Source organism: Populus nigra, chromosome 6, assembly GCF_951802175.1.
Source record: "Populus nigra chromosome 6, ddPopNigr1.1, whole genome shotgun sequence".
Classification (NCBI taxonomy): domain Eukaryota; kingdom Viridiplantae; phylum Streptophyta; class Magnoliopsida; order Malpighiales; family Salicaceae; genus Populus; species Populus nigra.
The window spans coordinates 4790289-4811815 of NC_084857.1; the positions used below are offsets into that span (position 1 = coordinate 4790289).

At 35.8% G+C, this 21527-nt stretch overlaps 2 protein-coding genes across 2 annotated transcripts; one reads left to right on the forward strand and one right to left on the reverse strand.

The window, feature by feature from the left end:
• The first annotated feature begins 301 nt into the window (after positions 1 to 301).
• Positions 302 to 8605, forward strand: LOC133695885 (gamma-tubulin complex component 2). Its single transcript, XM_062117851.1, has 21 exons — positions 302 to 538; positions 712 to 770; positions 890 to 935; positions 1061 to 1195; positions 1411 to 1542; positions 2244 to 2327; positions 2410 to 2508; positions 2671 to 2762; positions 3709 to 3781; positions 3854 to 4006; positions 4107 to 4226; positions 4390 to 4443; positions 5175 to 5258; positions 5363 to 5437; positions 5526 to 5654; positions 5848 to 5973; positions 6060 to 6167; positions 6792 to 6854; positions 7027 to 7101; positions 7938 to 8104; positions 8195 to 8605. The coding sequence occupies exons 1-21, from the start codon at positions 449 to 451 to the stop codon at positions 8319 to 8321; spliced, it is 2091 nt and encodes a 696-aa protein (XP_061973835.1). The 5' UTR covers positions 302 to 448; the 3' UTR covers positions 8322 to 8605.
• A 560-nt stretch (positions 8606 to 9165) lies between these two features.
• Positions 9166 to 19598, reverse strand: LOC133695886 (probable E3 ubiquitin-protein ligase ARI8). Its single transcript, XM_062117852.1, has 15 exons — positions 19068 to 19598; positions 18755 to 18879; positions 18517 to 18622; positions 18340 to 18430; positions 15021 to 15193; positions 14211 to 14315; positions 13981 to 14069; positions 13068 to 13175; positions 12612 to 12702; positions 12427 to 12516; positions 11511 to 11558; positions 11013 to 11084; positions 10385 to 10484; positions 10187 to 10313; positions 9166 to 9981 (listed from the first exon to the last, which is right to left on the reverse strand). Exons 1-15 carry the CDS (start codon positions 19242 to 19244, stop codon positions 9705 to 9707), a joined length of 1779 nt encoding a protein of 592 aa, XP_061973836.1. The 5' UTR covers positions 19245 to 19598; the 3' UTR covers positions 9166 to 9704.
• Positions 19599 to 21527: the final 1929 nt, after the last annotated feature.

Consider the following 21527-nt stretch of genomic DNA (forward strand, 5'->3'; position numbering starts at 1 on the left):
TCAAATTAATTTTTTACCTATTATATAGATTATCTTAAGATTTATCAAGTCTATTTGGTTAACTCTGCTAAAGTTTAATTTTAAACTAGAATAAAAAATAAAATTTTAAAATTTAAGTTAAATTTAATAATAATATCAAATAATTTTTTATAATATTATTTATTTTACATTCAATTTTTTTTATTCGAGTGTAGCAGCACTGCTCTGTATATAACTTTAAACTATGATTTAAAAAAAAAAATCATAATTAAAAAATGAACGTTCGTTTCGGTTTTGTTTTTTTCTTTAAAGGAAACAGATCACAAACAGCAGCAGTTCCAGTTTCAGTCGCAGCACTCGCCCCCGCACTCTACCTTTTTCAAAAAAAAAAAAAAGCCGCTCTTCTCCTCGATTTAGTAAATAATGCGAGAGCTATAGAAAGAGAGAAGAGAAAGAGAGATCGAGAGAAATGGAAAAAGCAACAGCAACCTCAACATCGTGCCCTTCAACACCTCGCTGGAATATTGACAGACCTTTCCTCACCGGCCGTTTCCACCAGGTTTTCTTCTTCATTTCCATTCTCTATTTTTCTTCCCCGAGAACCGAACAATTCTACCACTCGAGTTACGAAAATTTCCCGTTGTTGCTTTTTATTTGCCTCATTTTTTTATTTTTGTTGAAATAAAATTCTGCTTTATGCTGTAACTTTTATGAATATTTGTATTTATCTAGGAAACGAAAGGAACTTCGCGGCTCGCTGATACCAAGGGATTTTCTATGGATTTATCTAGGTATAAATAAAATCTATATACATAATTTGCTTAATTGCATTTTTATCTCTCTTTTGTTCTTATAGGTTAAAATTCTGTGTATATAACATTATATATATGTACTTTGTGCATTTGAGCAGCCATGGTTTGGAGAGACCCATTGGCTATTACAATGCTGCTGTTCAGGTATGTTTTCACACCTTCATCCTACTACTTTTATGGTTTAAATGATTTTTAGTTTTCTAATTTGGTTACTGGCTTCGTGAATTACCTGAATATTTTTGTTGCTTGCTATTTTCTTTGGTAAATAGGAACTTATCGTCATTGACGACCTCTTGTCTGCTATGGTTGGAATTGAAGGACGATATATTTCAATTAGAAGAGTACGTGGAAAGGAGGATCATATCTCTTTCCAGGTCGATGCTTCCATGGACTTGGCAATCCAGGTATGAAGTAGAGGGTTATCCCCATTCATGTATCTATGTGTGTGTATTTGCATGAATGAACATAGGTATGTTGGCAAAGAGCCTGTTGACAGATGCTTATCTCATAAGTCTGTCATTGACAGTGTGCCTGAATAAGTTTGTCTTTTTAAGTTAAATCATGCATATTGATGGATTGTTATGCCTGATCGTTTAAGCTGATAAAGACATCATTTCAGGAACTGGCAAAAAGGATGTTCCCTTTGTGTGAGAGCTATCTGTTGATTGACCAGTTTGTCGAGTCCAGATCACAATTCAAGAATGGTTTAGTTAATCATGCCTTTGCTGCTGCGCTTAAGGCACTTCTTCTAGTAGGTTCTTTGTGTTGCAAGTCTTTTGATTATTATACATGTGTGGCACGGTGGTTGCTGCATGCCCATCTCACTTTTTTGCTATTGTAACATTGTTGCTCCTATCTGTTTAATAGTTTTTTTAAGCTTATATTGCATGGTGATGGCTGCAGTTTTTTTTCTTTCTTAGTAGTCCTGGTTCTTTCCTGAACACACATTCCTCTTAGCCACAAGTGAGCAGAAAGTAAGAGCAAGCCTAGTTTGACAAAGAAGCATAACTTTAAAATACAGGAGGAAATGCCCTTGAAATGTGATGGTCAGACCCCAATCAGGTCTTTAACACGTGCTTGTTCTTAACCATCTAAAATTAGTAAAACAATGGAGTAAATATGACACCAAAACCTTATGGACAGTTATCATAATCAGGACTGTTTTGCCTAATGGTATATAATATATATACACACACACACACACACACATATATATATATATTATTATTATTATTTTCTTTTTTCCCCTTTCTTGCATCATTCCTTCTAACAGAACGTGTGTCTTCACCATAAGTTGAGCCACAGGTATGCTGTTCAGCATAAACAAAGGGAGTCATTCTGTTTTGAAATGTGATTATCTTGTTACTGCCCAGATTTAGCTGCTCATTAAAGTCTTAGATACAAATGTTTCTCCTCAACTGAAAGTAATCTCTGATTTATTTTTTTAATTAGGATTATCAGGCCATGGTCGCACAGCTTGAACACCAATTTCGACTTGGAAGACTTTCCATACAAGGATTGTGGTTTTACTGTCAGGTTTGATTAATTGAATTTGCTCCAAATCTGCATAACCATTTCTTGGATTCTTTTCTCAAGGGGTTTTCATGCTACATTGCAGCCCATGATGGGTTCAATGCAAGCTTTATCCATTGTGACACAGAAGGCTTCAGCAAATAATTTTACCGGTTCGTCTGTCCTTAACCTCCTGCAGAGTCAGGTGAATTGTCATGTTTCGTTTACTTGATTTGCTGAGTGAACATATGGCTGTTTTCATTACTGTTTTCCTTGGCAGAATTAACTTTGCCTCACTAGTTCATGCTCTTAAACTTTTAGAATTTTATTCTTTTGTTTCCAACATTTTCCCCCCTTCTAATTCCAGGCTAAGGCAATGGCTGGTGATAATGCAGTGAGATCACTGCTAGAAAAGATGACGCAATGTGCAAGCAATGCATACCTAAGCATATTAGAGAGGTGCGTTCTGCAAGCTTACTATTGAATCGTTTTTTTTTTTGGCATCCATGAGGTTTGTCATGGATCATGCTTTTAAGAGCGTTTTAAGATAATAGTAATTGCATTTTAGTTTTGACTGACTAAATCATCATGTCCTTTCTTTTTTGGGGCATCCATGAAGGGAAACTTGTATTTGCACATTTGGCAAGGACAATTGATTTGTCATCTACTCATGTTAGGTGGTTGCAAAAATCATCCCCTTCCATGCAAATTCTAAGACTGCAACAAGCTAACAAATTCCTCTCCTTCAATACTATCAAAACCTGCCTTTAAAATATCTGAATTTGAAACTATCAAGCTAACAAATTGCTGGTTTGCTTAGTTTCTTCCATTTGCTGTTAATATTGCTCGGCAGCAATGGCTTACTATTCGTTGTCCCTACAAAATATGTACTGTAACTTCTCCTTTGTGGTAGTGGCTCTTGTATTTGGTCTTTGCAAAACCCATGATAAAGCTTCACTGGTCTATATGCAAGCTGCTATTATTTTTTTTAATTTTAATTTTTGTTATGATCTAAAATAAAATGTAAAAGAAATGTACCAAAGCTAAGGATATGCCATGCACTTTGTAGATATGTGTGTAACACTTTATTTTTCCATGATCGATCATGTTGTCATCTCTCTTTGGTTTCATGTGCATGCCCCTTGTCTGTTTTCATGTTCCATATATTCAGAATTTAAGACTGCATTTTAAACTCTAAATGCTGCTTTGATTTGGATTCTGTTTTGCCTAAAGTAAAAGTCAGTTTCTGTACTTGATTTGAAGAGGCACGATAGATTTACTGATGTTTCTTACTATTCATGCACTGCCAGTCTGAGCATTTCTCTGCTTTTCTTACCTTTTGGCATCATAAGGTTGCAATTTTATTTGATTTATCTTCTTCTTTACTTGGAAATGAAACTTGTAGGTGGGTCTATGAAGGAGTGATTGATGATCCATATGGTGAATTTTTCATTGCTGAGAACAAATCTCTTCAAAAGGTATAATGACTTTATTTGTGATCATGAGCGCTTAAAATTTGCTTAAGATGGTCACGGTTTGTTTTTCATTAGGAGAGCCTCACACAAGATTATGATGCCAAATATTGGCGGCAACGTTACAGCCTTAAGGAAGGAATTCCTAGCTTCCTTGCAAATATTGCTGGGACAATTTTGACCACAGGAAAATACTTGAATGTCATGAGAGAATGTGGACACAATGTCCAGGTTTGTTCATTACTATCCCCTCAGAACGTAGAACATATTTCATACTCGTATGGCGACTGGTACTTACCCTCGAATCCATGATTGGTTGTTTACTGTTTAGGTCCCTGCCTCAGAAAATTATAAACTAACGATCTTTGGCTCAAACCATCATTATCTAGAGTGTATAAAAGCTGCTTATGACTTTGCCAGCGGCGAGCTCTTAAATCTCATTAAAGAAAAGGTAAGCATCAGTTTGCATCGGCATGATAATTTTCATCTATATACTTGAATGACTTTATGCTCTGCTTATATTATCATCCATGGAAATTGAAATTGTTTTCCATGGTGCCAAGTTTCCTATAATAAAATGTTCTTCTCTTGGGTTTTTTTCTTCTTTGCTGCAGTATGATCTAATGGGAAAGCTGCGGTCTATTAAGCACTACCTTCTTCTTGATCAGGTACTTCTAGTTTCTGATTAGTTGACTGCCATTTAAACCATTGTTGAGATTTATTCTATGCTTTCAGTGGGTTGTTTGTGAAACTGGTTAATATCTACTTGTTTGTGTATAGTGAGGTGGCCAGTCAAGGCTACCTCTATCTTTACTTCCTTTTCCCTGTCACGTAAGATTGGGAATCACTTTTTGGTGGATTTTATTTGCAAATTTCTAGCACCTTTTCAATAAAAAATTTAATGTGCCGTGCTTGTTAGATGAACGGTTTGCACACTTGGTTCTCAAGCATCTGTTTGATTTGTCAAGGTCAAGCATGCAACATAGCATGAGGTTTTTAAGCCCTGAGTGAGGAGCATGCTTGGTCTTCAGACCTAGATTTTCAAAGATAGTGATTTGAGAGTGGGGTACCAAGTGATTTGAGAGTGCCCGGGTGCAGATCAAATTGTTAGCTTTCAAACCAGCTCTTCCTTGTTAAATGGTTGCTGTCATGAAATGAGAGGATCTACTTTAGGGGACCATTTACTTGTCTATGTGCTTAACAGGCTTTCTATTGCATTTCTCAGTATGTAGGGAAATTTGATGTGTCCTTTTTTACCTAGTTTTTCATCCCCAATTTTTTTGTTTGTTGGGAGTGGGGTGGGGCTGCCTTCCCAAATAAGCAATTTCTTTTGCTTAATGTGTTGAGGATTGGTTCTTATTTCAATTTCTTCTATATTAACCTAACTGAATAATTTCAGGGTGACTTTTTGGTGCATTTTATGGATATAGCTCGGGATGAGCTCACAAAAAAGTTTGATGAGATTTCAGTGGAGAAGTTACAGGTTTCATCCTTTTATATTTTTGTTAAAATGAAATTTAACCTGCAGAAGAATTATTAAGCTGAGTATAACAATGATATCTGAAAGCACACTCTTTGGTTGCTTAGTCGCTGTTAGACCTTGCTCTGCGCACTACAGCAGCTGCAGTAGATCCATGTCATGAGGACTTGACATGCTGTGTGGTAAGTAGGTTAATCCCTTTTTCTTTTAAGAGGTGAAACTTGCAAATTTGAAATTACATTATCTGTTATTACAACCTTTTGCTTACAGGAAAGATCATCCTTGCTTAAAAGATTGAGCACCCTGAAAGATCTTGAAGTGAGGACTGTTTCCGATGGTAATGATCTAGCAGAGCCACTGAACATTACTGGTCTTGAGACATTTTCATTGAGTTACAAGGTCTGCTCTTTGACATGCCCTTGAAGTTTCTTGTTGGAGATTATAAATGGCATTTCTTTGTACCTTTTCTTTTTCTCAAATTGTTCATACCTTTGCTTTGTTGATATTTTCCACTCTTAATCACTTTCTATCCTGACCACAATTTTCTTATCTAAAATATCTTGTAATTATTGAGCCTTTTCATGTTGTTCAGGTTGAATGGCCATTATCTATTGTTATCTCAAGAAAAGCCCTGGCAAAATACCAGTTGATTTTCCGCTTTCTGTTTCGCTGTAAACATGTAGACCGCCAGCTTTGCGGAGCTTGGCAAGTGCATCAAGTATGGGCTAGATTGTATCATTTAGAGTAGCTAGACTTTATCTACATCGTTTTGTGCTTCTAATCCATTTCCAATATGCTTTGCAGGGAGTTCGTGCACTTAATATGCGTGGAACCGCCATCTCTAGATCATCTCTAATCTGTCGCAGTATGCTGAAATTCATTAACAGCCTTCTTCACTATCTAACATTTGAGGTATGTTTACTGTATTATCCTAGGCATAAATCTTTTGAACTTGTTTTGCTGAGTTATTGCATACTAGGTTTAAACTTGAATTTTTTCCCTAGCTTCTGTTTTTTCCTGTTTCCTGGTATTTCATTTCTCTAATGTTACTCAAATGTTTTGTTGTTCCCTAAGGTGACTGATCTTCATGTGGCTCACATGACATGGTTATAAGTTGCCTACTTATATTTGGACATATTATTGAACCTGAAATTATTCCTTCATGTCAAATAAATTGGATTTTTCTCTCTCCTAAAGAGCGTGCAGCTGAGCAGTACCATTGTTGTCTGTCTCAGAACTTACAGTTTACATGCTCTTGCAGTTGATATTAATGATAAAAGAATATGAGAATCTGCACAACTATTTCTGACCTGATGAAGTTCAAAAGAATCATGAAAATTGAAGGGTTTGAGGTTTAATTTTATCATTGCCCATTAAAGAAAAATGAATGAAAAATAATAATCTGATCAATGACTGCATCCTTCAAACTACCTTTTTTTTTAATTTGCAATTTATTTTTCCTTTTCTCCCTAGTATTTTGAAATATACAAGTTTGCTTATGGTTTTTGATAGCAGTACTAAAACATCTGTTTTCAGGTTCTTGAACCTAACTGGCATGTGATGCACAATAGACTTCAGACAGCCAAAAGCATAGATGAGGTACAGCCAGCACTAACTTGCTGGGTTTTAATGTACTCAAGATATCCAATATCAAGCAACTGTTTTATACTTTTAATGCATGTACTTCATTTCAACAGATATGGAAGCGTTCCACCTAAGTTTTGAGTCTGTGAACTCTTCTATATATCTTACTATGTTCTTTATGCAACAGGTTATTCAATATCATGATCTTTTCCTCGACAAGTGCCTGAGAGAATGTCTGCTTCTTTTACCTGAACTGCTCAAGGTTCATTTTCATTTTCATCATCTTATTTTTTAATTTTCTAAAACTAGTTAGTCCATTCAAGTTAAACCACTGGATCAGTAATGAATTTGGGTTTTGGGAAGGAAAATCAAGAAAGGGAAGAGAATGGGGGACAAACTTGGGAGAAATATGATGAAAATGATTACAACTTCCCAGCAAAACTTCACTTTTTTCAGGAACAAGTTCCTGCTTACTTTCAAATGAAACGAGAGAGAACAGGAGTTGTTGTTTAGAGGAATTCTTTTCTTTTCTAAAGCATGATGGACTTCAGATTGGCTTGTTCAAAATCTTGTTTTATTATCCAGAGAAAAAGAATGTATCCATCATTTCTTTGACCTATGACAATCTACTTTGAGCCTCATAGCAAATCTGTGGTTCAAAGGCACAAGTGTCCCTGACTCGATAACAATTTCCTGTGATTCAGAGAGCTGAAAATCCTCTTTGGTCGCAGCTCTTCTATCAATAGGTCCTGACAGTAAACACAATTTATCCTTTTCCCTGTCTTTATCTTGTCCACTTGTCCTCTGAATAGTGAATATTGAAGCTTAACTTGTACCACTGCAATAGAGTTTTTGCATGTCTGGAATGTCGTTCGCTAAATTTAATGACATTACTGATTTGGGATCTCATTTTAGTTCCAATAGGATGAGCATGAGGCTGGAAGCAATACACAAGATTGTCCATTACCAGATGAAAACTATATATTGAAGCATGAATATGCTGGCACTCTTTTGGAAGGGCAATGCCTAGTTATTGCTTTTTTATTTCACTCATTCATCCTTTCGGTTTATTCTCGCTAATGGAATTTCTGATTGCAGAAGGTGGAGAGGCTGCAATCCCTATGCTTGCAGTATGCAGCTGCAACTCAGTGGTTGATATCATCTTCCATCAGCATTCCAAAGCTAGAGGAACATTCCAAATCAAGCCGCCCATCTCGCATGCTAACAATGACAACTGAAAACGCAAGTGTCACTGATTCTATACTGTAAGTCTTGCTGATTGGCTATTCAATAGACACGCTCACACACACACAAAAAGAAAAAGAAAAACCTCATTCACCATCATATTTTTGTAGCAAATTTGAGAGGGAATTCAATGCTGAGCTTCAGAGTCTGGGACCAATCTTGAGCAATAGTTCCCAAGCAGAGCCATATTTGACTCATCTTGCGCAGTGGATTCTTGGAGTTGGACATGACCAATAAGTTTTGGTACCTGTTCTGTTAAATTGTAGCTTACCGAGGTGTGAATATGTTGGCTGTTTATTTGCTTTCTTGCAGAGTGCTTCTGTGTCTTTTTTCTTGAAAAAGGAGAAATAAATGACAAATGAACCCAATATTACGGTGGCCCGAGATATTTTTAGGCTTTAGCTTGGATTCAGTGTTTTGGAGTTAAATGTATGTGATGGTATATGTTAACAAGCTCAATGTCTTGCTGATGCTATATGTATATTTTTTATCTATTAATTTACACATGGGGTTGAATTTTAGTGGATGGTGGTAGCAAGGTCTTTTGCTACTTACAATACCCTCATTTTGTCAGTTGTTTAGATGAAATTAGCTTGTAGATTGGAGTTATAAATTGTGGTGCGCAGTTCTTTCCACTTCATTCAAGGTTGGTGGAGCCTTTCAAATCATCTTCTACAACATGAACGTGACAAGCTTCGATATTGATCTTCAAAATTCCCTGTCTGCATCTCATGCTATTTTCTGTGCGAGTTTTGTTGAAGTCCTCGTCTTTCCCAGCTCAATAACAAGATAAAGTACAATCTGATTGTCAGATTCACATCCACCCTAATCTGTAGAAGAATTATCTGTGGGCAAGATTTGATCGACTAGACAAAGCATGCTTCTTGTTTTCAATAGCATATACTCACCAGACTGGGTTTTCCTTCCATGACTTTAGTCAAACTTTGTTTATTTTCTGCAAATGAATTACATGAGCAGAAGCACGTTATTTTTCCTTGAAGCGGATTAGATGGAGTCGTACAAATTGAAAGGACAAAAAGGCATGCCGCATCAAGTTATTGAAAAAGACCGGGGAAAGGAATGGACAGAATTCCAGAGTGTAAGATGTCTATTAAGCAGATAAATGCTACACATTAAGGCTGTTCATCTGGCAGATCAAGTCAAGGTTGATGGTACAACATTTATTTCATTCTAGCTGGGGCAATGCAAGCCCATTGTCCCCAGGTAGGTTTTTACTCGTAAAATACAGTTGAAAGCTTAAGAGCACCAGAAACGGCTACTAGTAAATTCGATAGATGATCATATGACTGAATGCACTTGCATGGATCCTGATTCATCATACTCTTTTAAGTTAACATGGAAGTGATGATAGGAACTATATACAGCTGATGCCAGAAACAAGACAACAAACAACGAGAGGCGTTTCCTGTCCCTTTCCCACCCTTACCTTCTGTTTCTGTTCACCTCTGTTGTTGCAGTTTAGGTTTTGCAGACCAAGAGATTAAAAAAGCCCTTTTTGCACTCCCTGGCAATGTTCTTAACGGCCTTGTTACAACTGGACAGCCAAAGAGGCCAAACTGGTGATTCATCCGGGTGGCCAATCAATGTAGGAAATGAGATTTACCGTCGTTGCTGGCACATCGCACAAATGGTGGCCGGCTTAATATTAGCAAAGGTGCAATGTTCACAGGACCAGTGGCCTGGGTCATCAATAATTCTACTAGGTCCACTTGACCTAGATGTTGAGCCCTTGCCTCTACCAGCTCTTGCCCTACTGCTACCACCTCCCAAGCTCTTCGAGCTTGCTGTTCTGCTGCTGCATGTACCATGGGAATCCACATCTGATAGACCATTCTCTAAAGCCCGGACTAAATTCTCAAAGTAGTTCCGAGTAACACTTCACACAAAAAAATAACAAAAAAACCTATTAACTCGAAAATTCAAAGGCAGAGACAGGAGAAAGACAGACAATTTAAGTAACTTCCTAGCCCCTCTTTTCCAAGAGAACTGAGACTGATTCCTGCAGCTTCTGATTTGGGCTAAAGTATCCAGAAAGAAAACTATGTTTCTAGTGATGTAATCAGTGTATATTTAAGAAGTACCTGGTCAACCCAGCAAGTTTTGTGCGGAACTCGTTAAAATCTTTTGACGGGCCCTCTGCATTTAGGTAAGTTTGGAGCTCCTTCTCTGCACATTGATGAAGTCGCTCCAATCCAGACTCGGCCTCACCTGTGTAAATGGCGTCGATCAAAACACAAAATGATTGAACTATCTGCATTGAATTGGAAGAAATGACCTACCTTGCACATACTCAAAGAACATCCTCTTGGCATGTTCATGCTCAGGTAAATAATATCCATAGGCATAAGTCCATTTTAGAACTCGCCTACATTCAACTATCTGTGGACAGACAAAACAAATAAAATAAATATTACACACAAAAACAAACAAACAAGAAAAATGCTAGAGATACTTTTAACTAAAAGTCTTTCACTAAATGACACAGCATTTTGTGATTACATCAACCACTCCATCCATTCCATAATTATGATAGCGTCATTAAATGTGAAAAGATTTGCATCCCATAATTTGAAAATATTCCTATACGACAAACACCATTTTGTCGAGTGAGTTTTAGTAAGAAGTTCAAATATGCCTAAGCATTACTTGAGAAGAAATACTTACATGTACATAATGAAAAAACAAATCCACTAATAAAGGCATTAAGGGATGCCATCCATTTACATGAAACAAAAATCACATAAAAAAATTCTCAAACTCCAAAATATCATATATCCTTGCAAAAGGTTCTCATGTATGCCAAATTGTAATGTCCTAATCCACATATCGAATGCCTTGCATATGAATGTGTATCGTGAATTTACAATAACAGAAATGGACATATTATGTTCGTATAGGAGTGCTTACCTGTAGCCAGGCCTCTATTATGAACTTCAGCTGTGACTCAGGTTGGCACTGTATGTCACTCAACTTCTCAAGCTACAAAAAAACAAAATCATCACTATCTGAAAGTTACAAGAGTGTGCATATCATATGCTTGTATGTACCCATGTATACTTTCTGTTCCCCAAAGAGAATAAGATCGATTTCAAATTACTTAAGACAGTGAAGACTGCAGTCATCTTTGATTAAAAAATTGATTCTAGAATAAATCTGTAATTATTCCACGGGCCTGATCTCTAGCTGGGTGTGCAATAACCCACAGAAATTTCCAACAACGAAATAATAGTTTTACGGTTTCAAGTTTCCGGGTTGCTACCACAATTTCTTGGTTGACATTAGCCAATGCAACTTTAGGAAAATAAGTGCTAATCTGTATGACATGCCTTTCAGTAAAAATTACTCTCAAAGAATCAACCATGACAGGATAGCTGCCATACATAGTTGACAGCAAGTAGTGCTTACATGTACATTTTGCATTTGCTGTAGGTCTGCCAATGCCTTTTGCCGAGACTGCAGGGAAGAAAGAGAAGTTCAGAGCCATGGATTCAGATCAGTAACGTGTCAAGCAAGATTAGGAATTCAGTTACTGGCAGAATATAAGAGACAGGTAATCATATTATTCAAAAGAAATACTGTGACAGAATTCATAGCATTACAGAGTAAGAAAACAGTAGCTATATGACCCATTCAATACATTTTAAAAAATAATTGTAATCATTTCAGTGCTGCTTTGGTTGGGCATAGCATTGCTCAGCTGAGCACCTTTTGGTGCCTAGCACCCTAGGTAAAATGACTTGGTGCCTAGAGGGGCACATTCATCTTTAAGGGTGTTGGTCTTATTATTATAAACTGCACCATCCAAGTACATACTGCCACAGTCAGCCATCGGTTCCTCCAGTTGCACTTCACTGTATAAGCAGCAATACAACAAATTTGTGCAGCTGCTAGATCTTCAATCTCCTCCCCACTTGAGTTGTCATTCTTGGAGTCGTCGGAAAATAGAACACGGCATAAATTGACCTTTTGATCGAACACACAAGGCTAATTAGGGTTCTCAAACAAAGATCTAAAATCTAGCACGTCCCAAACTCCAAGCCTCTATATCTATTCCTCAGTTTTATATTTCTCCCAAAGTTCATGTTTCCTCATAATGAATCCAGTTTTAATGGCCAAACTTCAGCCTAAAAGTTTAGGGTCCTGATCACGAAAAGATGTTTCTAAGAATATCACATAACGTTTATACAGTGCTTTCCAGAAATATTTTTTTTATCAATATGTGCCAAACAAATGATCTGAAGATCAATTGATAACAGAGAGATAGGTCAATACCATACAGGGATTAACTTTACAAGCAAAAAGGTCAGCTGTTTGTACTTACTGATTGATTGGTTGCCCATCTTTCATAATAATGTGTGTATCTCTCCAGAGAGTTCTTGGCCATTTCTCTTCGCTTCTCAGCCTCGTCATACTGCAACCAGAAGAACCAATACACAACATCAGATGATTATACAACACTATGCAAGAAGCATAAGAAACGAAAATGTCTGAAAAAAACCAATATACCACTCCCTCTTGCTTTGCAGTCTCATAACGGTTACATGCATAAAAACCACCTGTCCTCTCTCCATGATCTGACCATGCACCAAGGCAAAGCCTGCAATCACATTTAATAAAATGAGTATATGCTTCGAAATGCACAGAAAAAAAAACTTGTTTTTCTTCTCTTCTTTCTTCTCTTTATGGAGAACAAAGCACAGAGGATGTTTAAAACAAACATGGATTAAGGCATTTAGCTCATATAAGCTGAGCTCTTGTTGAGTTGACAGTGTTATTAAGAAGATGCACTATAGAATCAAATCTGTTCTGGAGAGAAGTAATTCCAAATTTAAGTAAAAGAATGAGGTTGTGGATCGCTTATTCATAGTGTAAATCTGTATCAAAAGAATTCTGATGTTGCCAAGGCATACAAGATAGGATTGCCTGGTTGAGAGCAAGAGCACAACTTGCGTGCTAGCTTACCAACAAAATTCAAATTTGCAAGGTGGTGTGCATGTTATATGCATACACCCTTGATTTTTCTCAATTGGTCGCTTGCACTTCGGGCAAGGCTTGGAATTAGCCAATATCCTGAAATTCAATGAAAATATAATTTACTGTTAGGGAATGGAGAAGTTTTGAGAACAGAGCAGAAGACTTCCTGGGGAATTAATTATTATTTTGTACAAAGGCAAGTAGAGCATCACACGAATCATATTTACTGATAAGCAAGCCCGTGCTCGTGTGCTTACAATGCACCAAAAAACTGTATCCTCCAATGAGGCTACATGGGTAAACAATGAATGTGTATCCTCCAAACTTGATAGTTGCTAAGTTAATTGACAACATAGAAATAAGATTTATCTGATAAATTAAATGATAATTCCACTCTCCTCACAATGATTTTGGGAACAGATATTTATTGGGAAACAATACAAATCACAATGATTTTGCACTTTTAAGGGTTTCTGCTTTTGGTCCCTATCTTATCCCTAAAGCCATTAACCGGAGACATGGAGACTCTTTCTGCCTACAACCTGCCCAGAACCTTACAAGCAAAACATCACATGCAGCATGGATCACAGCACGAATTATTTCTATTGTATACAGCTCAGTTGACTACAAATTCATATACTAACTTTTCCACATCAATAAAAGTCTATCACAAGATCAACTTCCTATCATGAGTACTAGTTCTCAAAGCAGTTCAAGAATGAGCTAGGTAAAATATGTGCAGATATGGCCATAATCTTCAGAACCACGATAGCTATTCCAGTCCAACATCCCAAGCCCTAAATTGCATTCCCTTTATTGTCCTTCATTGATATCCTTCAGCCGCCAAAACAATACATGATTAAAGAAGAATAGTTCTAGATGTTGTTCTCATGTTCCATACCAGTTCATATTTTCAGACTCAGCACTGTTCTTCAGTATCCACTTGGCCACAGTACCACAATCAACAGGTCGGTGAGCTTCCTCAGTACACTGCAAAATCAAGTCCATATGAGATACAATGACAAGAAAATGAATTATCAGGTGTTCACAAAAGCGCAACTATTATGAAAATCATGTTTCTCAGAGAACTGCAAGAAAAACTGAGATCCTTGAAAGCTTGAAGAGACTCACGTTCCAGCAGAAGCTGTATGCACAGCGGCAGGTAACATCATAGCTCCCACTGCCAACAATAAAATCCACAGCATAATCACAGCCAGGAGCAGGGCACCATTTGGTCTACAAAATAACCCAAATAATATCGATTACACTGCAAAAAAAGAAGAAAAAAGTTCACAATAAACAGGCCCATTTTTCCTGGTTTCATGGGTTCATGGATTGTCATAAGTCACTAAAAAGATGACTGTCAAAGTATCATTTTATTGTGGGACTGATTCAGACAACACTAAGCTCAAAGAGAAACAAGTTCAAAAATAATGAACATGGAATTAAGGTCTCAATCTGAGGTGGAGCCTGCCAAATCAAACCCTGAACCCTGCTTCAGTTCCTCACTTAGCTGAATCCTAGAAGCACAAATTTCCAAACCCTGATTAGGCAGGGAGTCTTGGTCTTACTTCCTAAATTAGGATTAACAAGAAAGCTCAATGTAAGGCATGCTTGGAGCAAAGAAAAAGTCCTTGCTCACTGGTCCCTAAGCAAAGCCACAATCCTAATAGTTAAATAGTCAGAAAATAGTATGCACACCAAATGCTGGTAAAGAAAAAGAAGTGACTATGGATTGTGTTAATTATACAAGTAGAAAATTTATAATTTTGATGTTTAAAGATCACTGAAAAAAAAAAAAAAAAAGCTCATGCTTTAGCTTATGATCACAGCTAATCTTTACTCTTTTGCACTTAGCATCACTAAAAAGTGAGGTCAAAAGTATTAATTTGATATAAAAGAAAATAAATCCCTGCACATGCACATTTTAGAATGAAGTACCTTTCTATTGTCCTCAATATAAGATCTTATGAAATAACGAGAATGTTTCTCACTGTCTTCATTAGAAGTCAATAAATTAATCATATCTTGACCAATAGCAGCATTACAAGATGGATCAGGACATCGCAACATCAAACATCCAGGACCATCATTAATGGCTGTACTGATGTAACCTAGAAAGGAAAAATCAAAGAAAAAAAGGAAAAAAAATGTAAGTATAAGGGTTAAAGCAAAACATAATTATTTAAAATGTTGCAATGAGTTTTGGCATGCAGCACAATGAGCTATCAATGTCCAGGTGAAAATTGCTTCTCTTCAACAACATAGGCTAGAAAAGCAATCTTCCCTGCCATTACTTACACAGTTTCATCAGCATCCACAAAGAAGCAATTTCCATTTTTCCTACACAGCAATTGATGAGATTTTTTCCTAATACACAACTTTATATTATTGGACATAACTTTTAATACAACTGCTGAATCGGGCTGAAATTTTGCTAGAAAACTCTAGAGGCACTTTTACCTATGGAATTAAAATTTCGCAGGAGTGGCAGATGACCAGAAGTTACCATTCAGGATTTGCAATATTTTCCTAATTGAATTAGGATTTTTTTTCCTATTTGGTTTAGAATTCTTTTATTGTTTTTCCAGCTTTGTTTAGGATGTTTTTCATAGTATAAATAAGGTTATTTAGCTTGTATTTTGTGTTGTCGTTCTTGTTGTCTTTCTTGTGTTACTTCCATCTATGTCAGTTAGTATTAGAGCCCAACGATCTCAGGTTATTGCTTGATGTGTGCTACAATCTCAAGTTATTTTGTTTGTTGTGTGCTACTAAATAACCATGGTTGGAAGAGGTAGTTGAGCAAAACATGTTCGGATAAGAGATTCCTCTCAAGAGTGAAATGTTCAAAAGTTGGTGATATAACATACAAAGACAAATTACAAAATTAATTTGTAGACTGAACGTAATAAACATGCAAAGGCAAGTTGAAGAATTTTCACATCAATTAGCAGAGATGAAGAAAAGAATATTGGAGGATCGTGAGAAGAGTGGTCATGGAGACATGACTAATTTTGAGAACCCGTTTCAAGGGCATAAGCAAAGGAGGGAACTTCTTTATCAGGATGAATATGACATTGACACTAAAAAAATGTATGATTCTAATTCTTGTGTGGATTGGAATCAACCACCAAAATTTGATGAAGAAGAAGCTCAAGATGTCACTAAGCTTACGGGTTGCTGAAATCCTAAAAGCTATGTAAATTGGGATCTACAATGATTCTCTCGTGAAAGTGAAGAATTATTTGATACTCCAAAAGAGTGTTTTGGGGTTAACTTTTAAGATATTTAAGTATTTGAAATTTCTGGCCACGAAGAAATCAATGGACCAAGTTATTAGTCATCGCTAACAATTAAGTGTCAAAAGTTGATGTTTGAAGAATTTCAAGGTGGATTTGGAGTTGTTAACAAAGGTGTGTTGCCAACAGAAAACATCTTAGTTGTTGTCAAGGGCAAGAACGTCATGCTGAATTTTGAGTCAGAGTTTGAAAAGGATACTACAAGAGTTGTTGCACATGGTCTTCAACGTAACTCTAAGACTACTTTCATTGTTTGGGAGGACGAGCATGTTGTTTGTAGGTACGATGTTTCTAACGAAAAGGTTGGGCGGGTGAAAGGTTGAAAAATCTTCATTGGATATCCAAGAAATCAAGGCAAGAGCAATTTGAACTTGAGCAATTTGAACTAGTGCAAGAAAAAAAAATTAATACATAGCTTTAAATTATTGGGCATGACTTTTGATCCAACTGTTAGATTGGGTTGAAATTTTGCTAAAAGATTCTAGAGGCACTTTACCTATAGCGTTAAAATTTCACAACAATCAAAGATCAAGAAGGTCTTTCGATAATGACTAGAAGTTACTGTTTGAGATTTGCAATATTTTCCTAGTTGACTTGCCATTTTTTTTCTTATTTGGTTTGGACCTCTTATAATATTTTTTCAGGTTAGTTTAGGATGTTTTTCATAGTATAAATAGGTTATTTAGCTTGTATTTTAGAAGACTACTTAAAACGAAAATATTTAGTAATAAAATTTTGAATTAGGGTTTTCGTGTAATCCCTTTTCGGTATAATTTTGTGTTCTTATATTTGCTGTCTTTCTTATGTTGCTTCCATTTACACATGAACTTTGGAATCTTTTTAGATCAAAAGCATTTACATATGAACTTTGGAATCTTTGTGAATCAATAACACAAACCAGCTAATAAACAATAGAACCATTATATTTCTCACATGCTAACTTTCTTCCCAATGCCCATATAGACTTCAAAAACTACGTTTTGACATAACCATAATGACTACTGCTAATGGAAGAGAAGATAAACTTTCTACTCTGGACCTCTCACTAATATACTTCGTTTTGGAGTTATCCCTTCCTCCTTGACAGTATATTTTATATCAAAAGAGGTAAGACAACCACCAGCATTCGGTGCAGCACCCACATTTTGGTGTACTCTTCTTTCTTTCTAATGAAGAAGGAGCAATTCTACCCTATATTTAACAACTTGACAGCCACAGTTTCTCCATTTGTGGTGGTCACAACTGTAAGCATAATAGATATATAGCAAACTTCAAAACCACTTGGTAATGATGAGTACACCTCATCCTCATTTAGAAGAAGATGCTCAAACAGTGTAACCTCTACTTGTTCACATAATAACACTTTTTTGTACTGTATTTCCCACAATGATGAAAAAAAGAACAATAATAGAGGAGAAATAAGGAATTCATTAATCGGCTCCTGACAAGAGTAAGAGACTGCCCTTGAATTAATGATGAAATAAAGCTGACACGTTCGAGATAACACACCTCCACTATGACTTCCAAACTAATTGGGAAATTATTTACAAATATCTCTAACAAGGAATTCGGCTGGACCAGAAAAAAAAAAAAAAGCTGTTCTGCACCCCCGCATCTATTGCCATTAGGAATGCCATTATACAATTCAAAGCCCTAAACCAAATAGTTTTAATTTTGCAAAATAAACTTTCAGCTGGGAAATATTTTTGACTCCCTAAAATGCTCGGAACAAAACAAACAATGAAATCAACAACGTGAAAGATACTTCAAAGGTAATACATTTTTTTATGATGTTAAAGGAAACCAGACACGTCTTTTATGAAAAATCACAATAGTTTCACGAACATATCAATTATTAAGGCAGGAATACAAGAATAATAAAATGTCAAAGCATTATTCAAGATAACCTTACAACAAAACTAACAGAGATGAGGCTTTGATGTTCTTGGGATACAACACACCTGCCCAGCATGAATTGCAAAACGGATGACCACAAGCAGCAGCAAGCAATCTATCAGAAGGATAAGTTTCGAAACAAATCCCGCAAGTCATCTGTCAAAGCAGGAGCATTCATCGCATCAAATTCACAGAAAAAATATAATTAAAGAAAGCAAGCAAGCAAAACATAAACTGCATACTTCTCTACCATCAGGAAATGGAACAACCCGTTCCTCCAGTAAACCAACAGCCTTTCGAACCTTTTCCTCATCCGCAAACCATTCATCATGCACTTTACTCACACTCCTGTAAATCCAGAGGAATACAAATATTCTTCACTAAGATGTACACCCACAGACCAAAAAGGCTCATTTTATTCATTCAAACAAACAAAAGACCGTAGCATCCAATATGAAACCATGTCAATTACTGCCTTACCAGTTATAGTACCGGAGAAGTATACTGGCCGCAAACTTTGAGATGGAAAGCACAGTAGCTATCCTCATAACATCATCATCTTGTCGCTGCCGTATATCTTCTTCACTCAAAACCGTATAGTTTTGCTTTCACATTAAACAAATTCTTCAGTAAACGAATTACAAAATTCATTCCTAGAATTTACAGATTTGACAGAAAGAATCGAACTTTACTGGTAAACTACACAGATCAAAGCTTAAAAAGAGACACAACAAACAAATGGCATCAAATCAGGATGGTAATTACAGAATTGCCATGAGGAGTAAAAAAGTACCTGGTGGCGATGAGAGATGAGATCATCGGAATCATCCGAGTCGTTATCGATGAACTCATAATCGGCGACGTCAGCATCGTCGCTGTCGAAACCATCTTCTTCTCCGCCGCTGTAGAAATCATCCTCCGCCGATTCCGCAGCCGCGTCTTGCATATCGAACTCGTCCTCCGAATCCATTGATTTTGAGTTTCTTTGCGTTCCTTCAAGACCCTAAGAAATTGATACAAACTATAGATGATTAAAGAGATGGAGAGAGGAAGGGGTTGTAAGATAAGATGAAAAGACAGGGATGTAATGGAGATTGGCGAGGGAGAAATGAGAGGAAAGCGAGGGAGGAGAGAGAAGAAGAAATGCTTTATGGTTTTGCTTTACTTTATTTGTTTATTATTATTACTGCTGCTGCTGCTGTTACTGTTTGGAAGCAAAGGGAGGGGAATGAATGATTTTTTAAAATAATAATTAATTATTGTTAGGTTTGAATTTGATGGATCAGTTTTATTCAATTTCAATTTTATTAACCTATAAAAAAAATCATAGAAATCAATCTATGAGAATTTTGGTTGTGTTTAAGAGAGAAATGATGGGGTTGTTTTGACTTTTGATACAACTTTGTCACTTCCTCCCCTGGTTGAGGAAAGGGGATGCAGAGAGAGAGCCAATGAGAGAGCTTTTGCTTTTATTTAATATATATATATAATATACAATTTATTGGAGGGTGGACTGTAATAAGATTGGGAAGTTAAGACCTACAGAGAGATAGGTTGTCTGAACTCTGAAGAGGGAGGAGGGTGTACTTCCATTATACTGTAAAATGTTTTTTAATTTTCTTAATTTGTAAACTACACTGTTTAATTTCAGAGTTTTGGCTTAAAAATAACTTTTTTCTTCTATTAGGAAGAATAGTTATGATTTTTTAAAAGTATTTTTCATATTAAAATATATTAAAATAATATTTTTTTATTTTTTAAAATTATTTTTAAAATCAACACATTAAAACAATTCAAAACATATAAAAAAATTAATTTTTAACAAACAAAAAATTAATTTTTTATGGAACGTCGTCCCTGCTGAATTCCTCCACTAAATTAAATTTCCTATTTTGGTGAATGGAATGGACAAAATGGAACCTGGCTTTATGCTTTGATTAAGAACCTGTTTGGCTACGTGGTGGCGTTCACGTTTCCTACGGCTAAATTGTGTAAACTGATTAGTTAAGTAACAACTGCTTATTATTGTACATGGAGCCCATGCAATACTGTGTTTGAAACGCAGGAACAAAGAAAGCAGCTAGGAGCTGCTTCCTGCACGATGCAACAAAAGAACAATGCTTCACTGTTCAGTGAACAGTGGATGCATGGCTCCACTGTTCACTGAACAGTTTTTTATATATATATATAATCAGTGTAGTTAATTAATTTTACTCGCACTGAACGTGAACAACAATTTTTTTTTAAAAAAAATTAGTTTAAGGTGCATTACATTTACTTGTACTATAATCTCAATTTTATTCCTGGTAATATTTTACCTAATTTTGTAGTTTTTGTCGGATAAATTTTGTACGTAATGAAATTATAGATAGTTTAATGAAACAATAATTTTTTTATATATATAAAGTATGATTTATTTCACGATGTAATAACAATAGTTAACTCCATAATATTTAAATTAAAAACCATCAATATTAATATATATCCTGTAAAGTTATTTTATAACATCAATTTCAAAAGCACTTTTAACCAAACACATTAAATTACTTTTTTTTCAACCTCAATTTCAATCACAGTTTTAACCAAACACCTATTTTTTCAAACCACCCTCAACTAAAAGTACATTTTATAAAACAATTTTTTTCAAACCATAACCATAACAGCTATCACAATACCAATGGAAGCATTCCTTAGGCAAGGTATCGAGGAGAGGACAGGAGAGGACTTTTCTTTCTTCACGCATGCGTTATGTAGATACACACTTATACCACCTTTGTTTTTGTGTTACAGTAATATTTTTGAATTTTTTTTTTTTTAACTTTAATAGATATATATAATTGTTTTTAGATTATTTTGATGTACTAATATTAAAAATAATTAAAAAAATAAAAAAATACTATTTTAATATATTTTTAAATTAAAAACACTTTGAAAAACAATTATTATCACACTCACGTACACCCCCTTGAAAAACTAACTGTGCAGGTGGTTTCTGCCTGGGATCAAAAGAAAATGCCCCCAGGACAAGAGGATTCTGTGCCCACACCACCAATTTATGAAATCTCAATCCTTCTTCCCAGGAGATTTAGCCAGTTTCACTGCTGAAAAAGGATTGAACTATCTAGCACTGGTCTATCCTCTCTTTTAATTTTTTGATTGCCAATCCGAGGTTGAGATTAAAAACATGTGTACGGTTTCATTTATTTACTTCGAAATCTTAAATATTATTTAATTGAACTGGTTCTAATAAAAG

Bases quoted from the DNA above. Each gene is read 5' to 3' on its own strand.
- LOC133695885 (XM_062117851.1), top strand. From the start codon at position 449: ATGGAAAAAGCAACAGCAACCTCAACATCGTGCCCTTCAACACCTCGC. The intron at 4,227-4,389 runs GTAAGCATCAGT...TCTTTGCTGCAG, and splicing joins TAAATCTCATTAAAGAAAAG to TATGATCTAATGGGAAAGCT. The intron at 6,855-7,026 runs GTACAGCCAGCA...TTTATGCAACAG, and splicing joins CAGCCAAAAGCATAGATGAG to GTTATTCAATATCATGATCT.
- LOC133695886 (XM_062117852.1), bottom strand. From the start codon at position 19,244: ATGGATTCGGAGGACGAGTTCGATATGCAAGACGCGGCTGCGGAATCG. The intron at 15,194-18,339 runs GTGTGTTGTATC...TTTCCTTTCTAG, and splicing joins TTGCAATTCATGCTGGGCAG to GTTACATCAGTACAGCCATT. The intron at 11,085-11,510 runs GTAAGCACTACT...GTTTTTTTGTAG, and splicing joins AGCAAATGCAAAATGTACAT to CTTGAGAAGTTGAGTGACAT.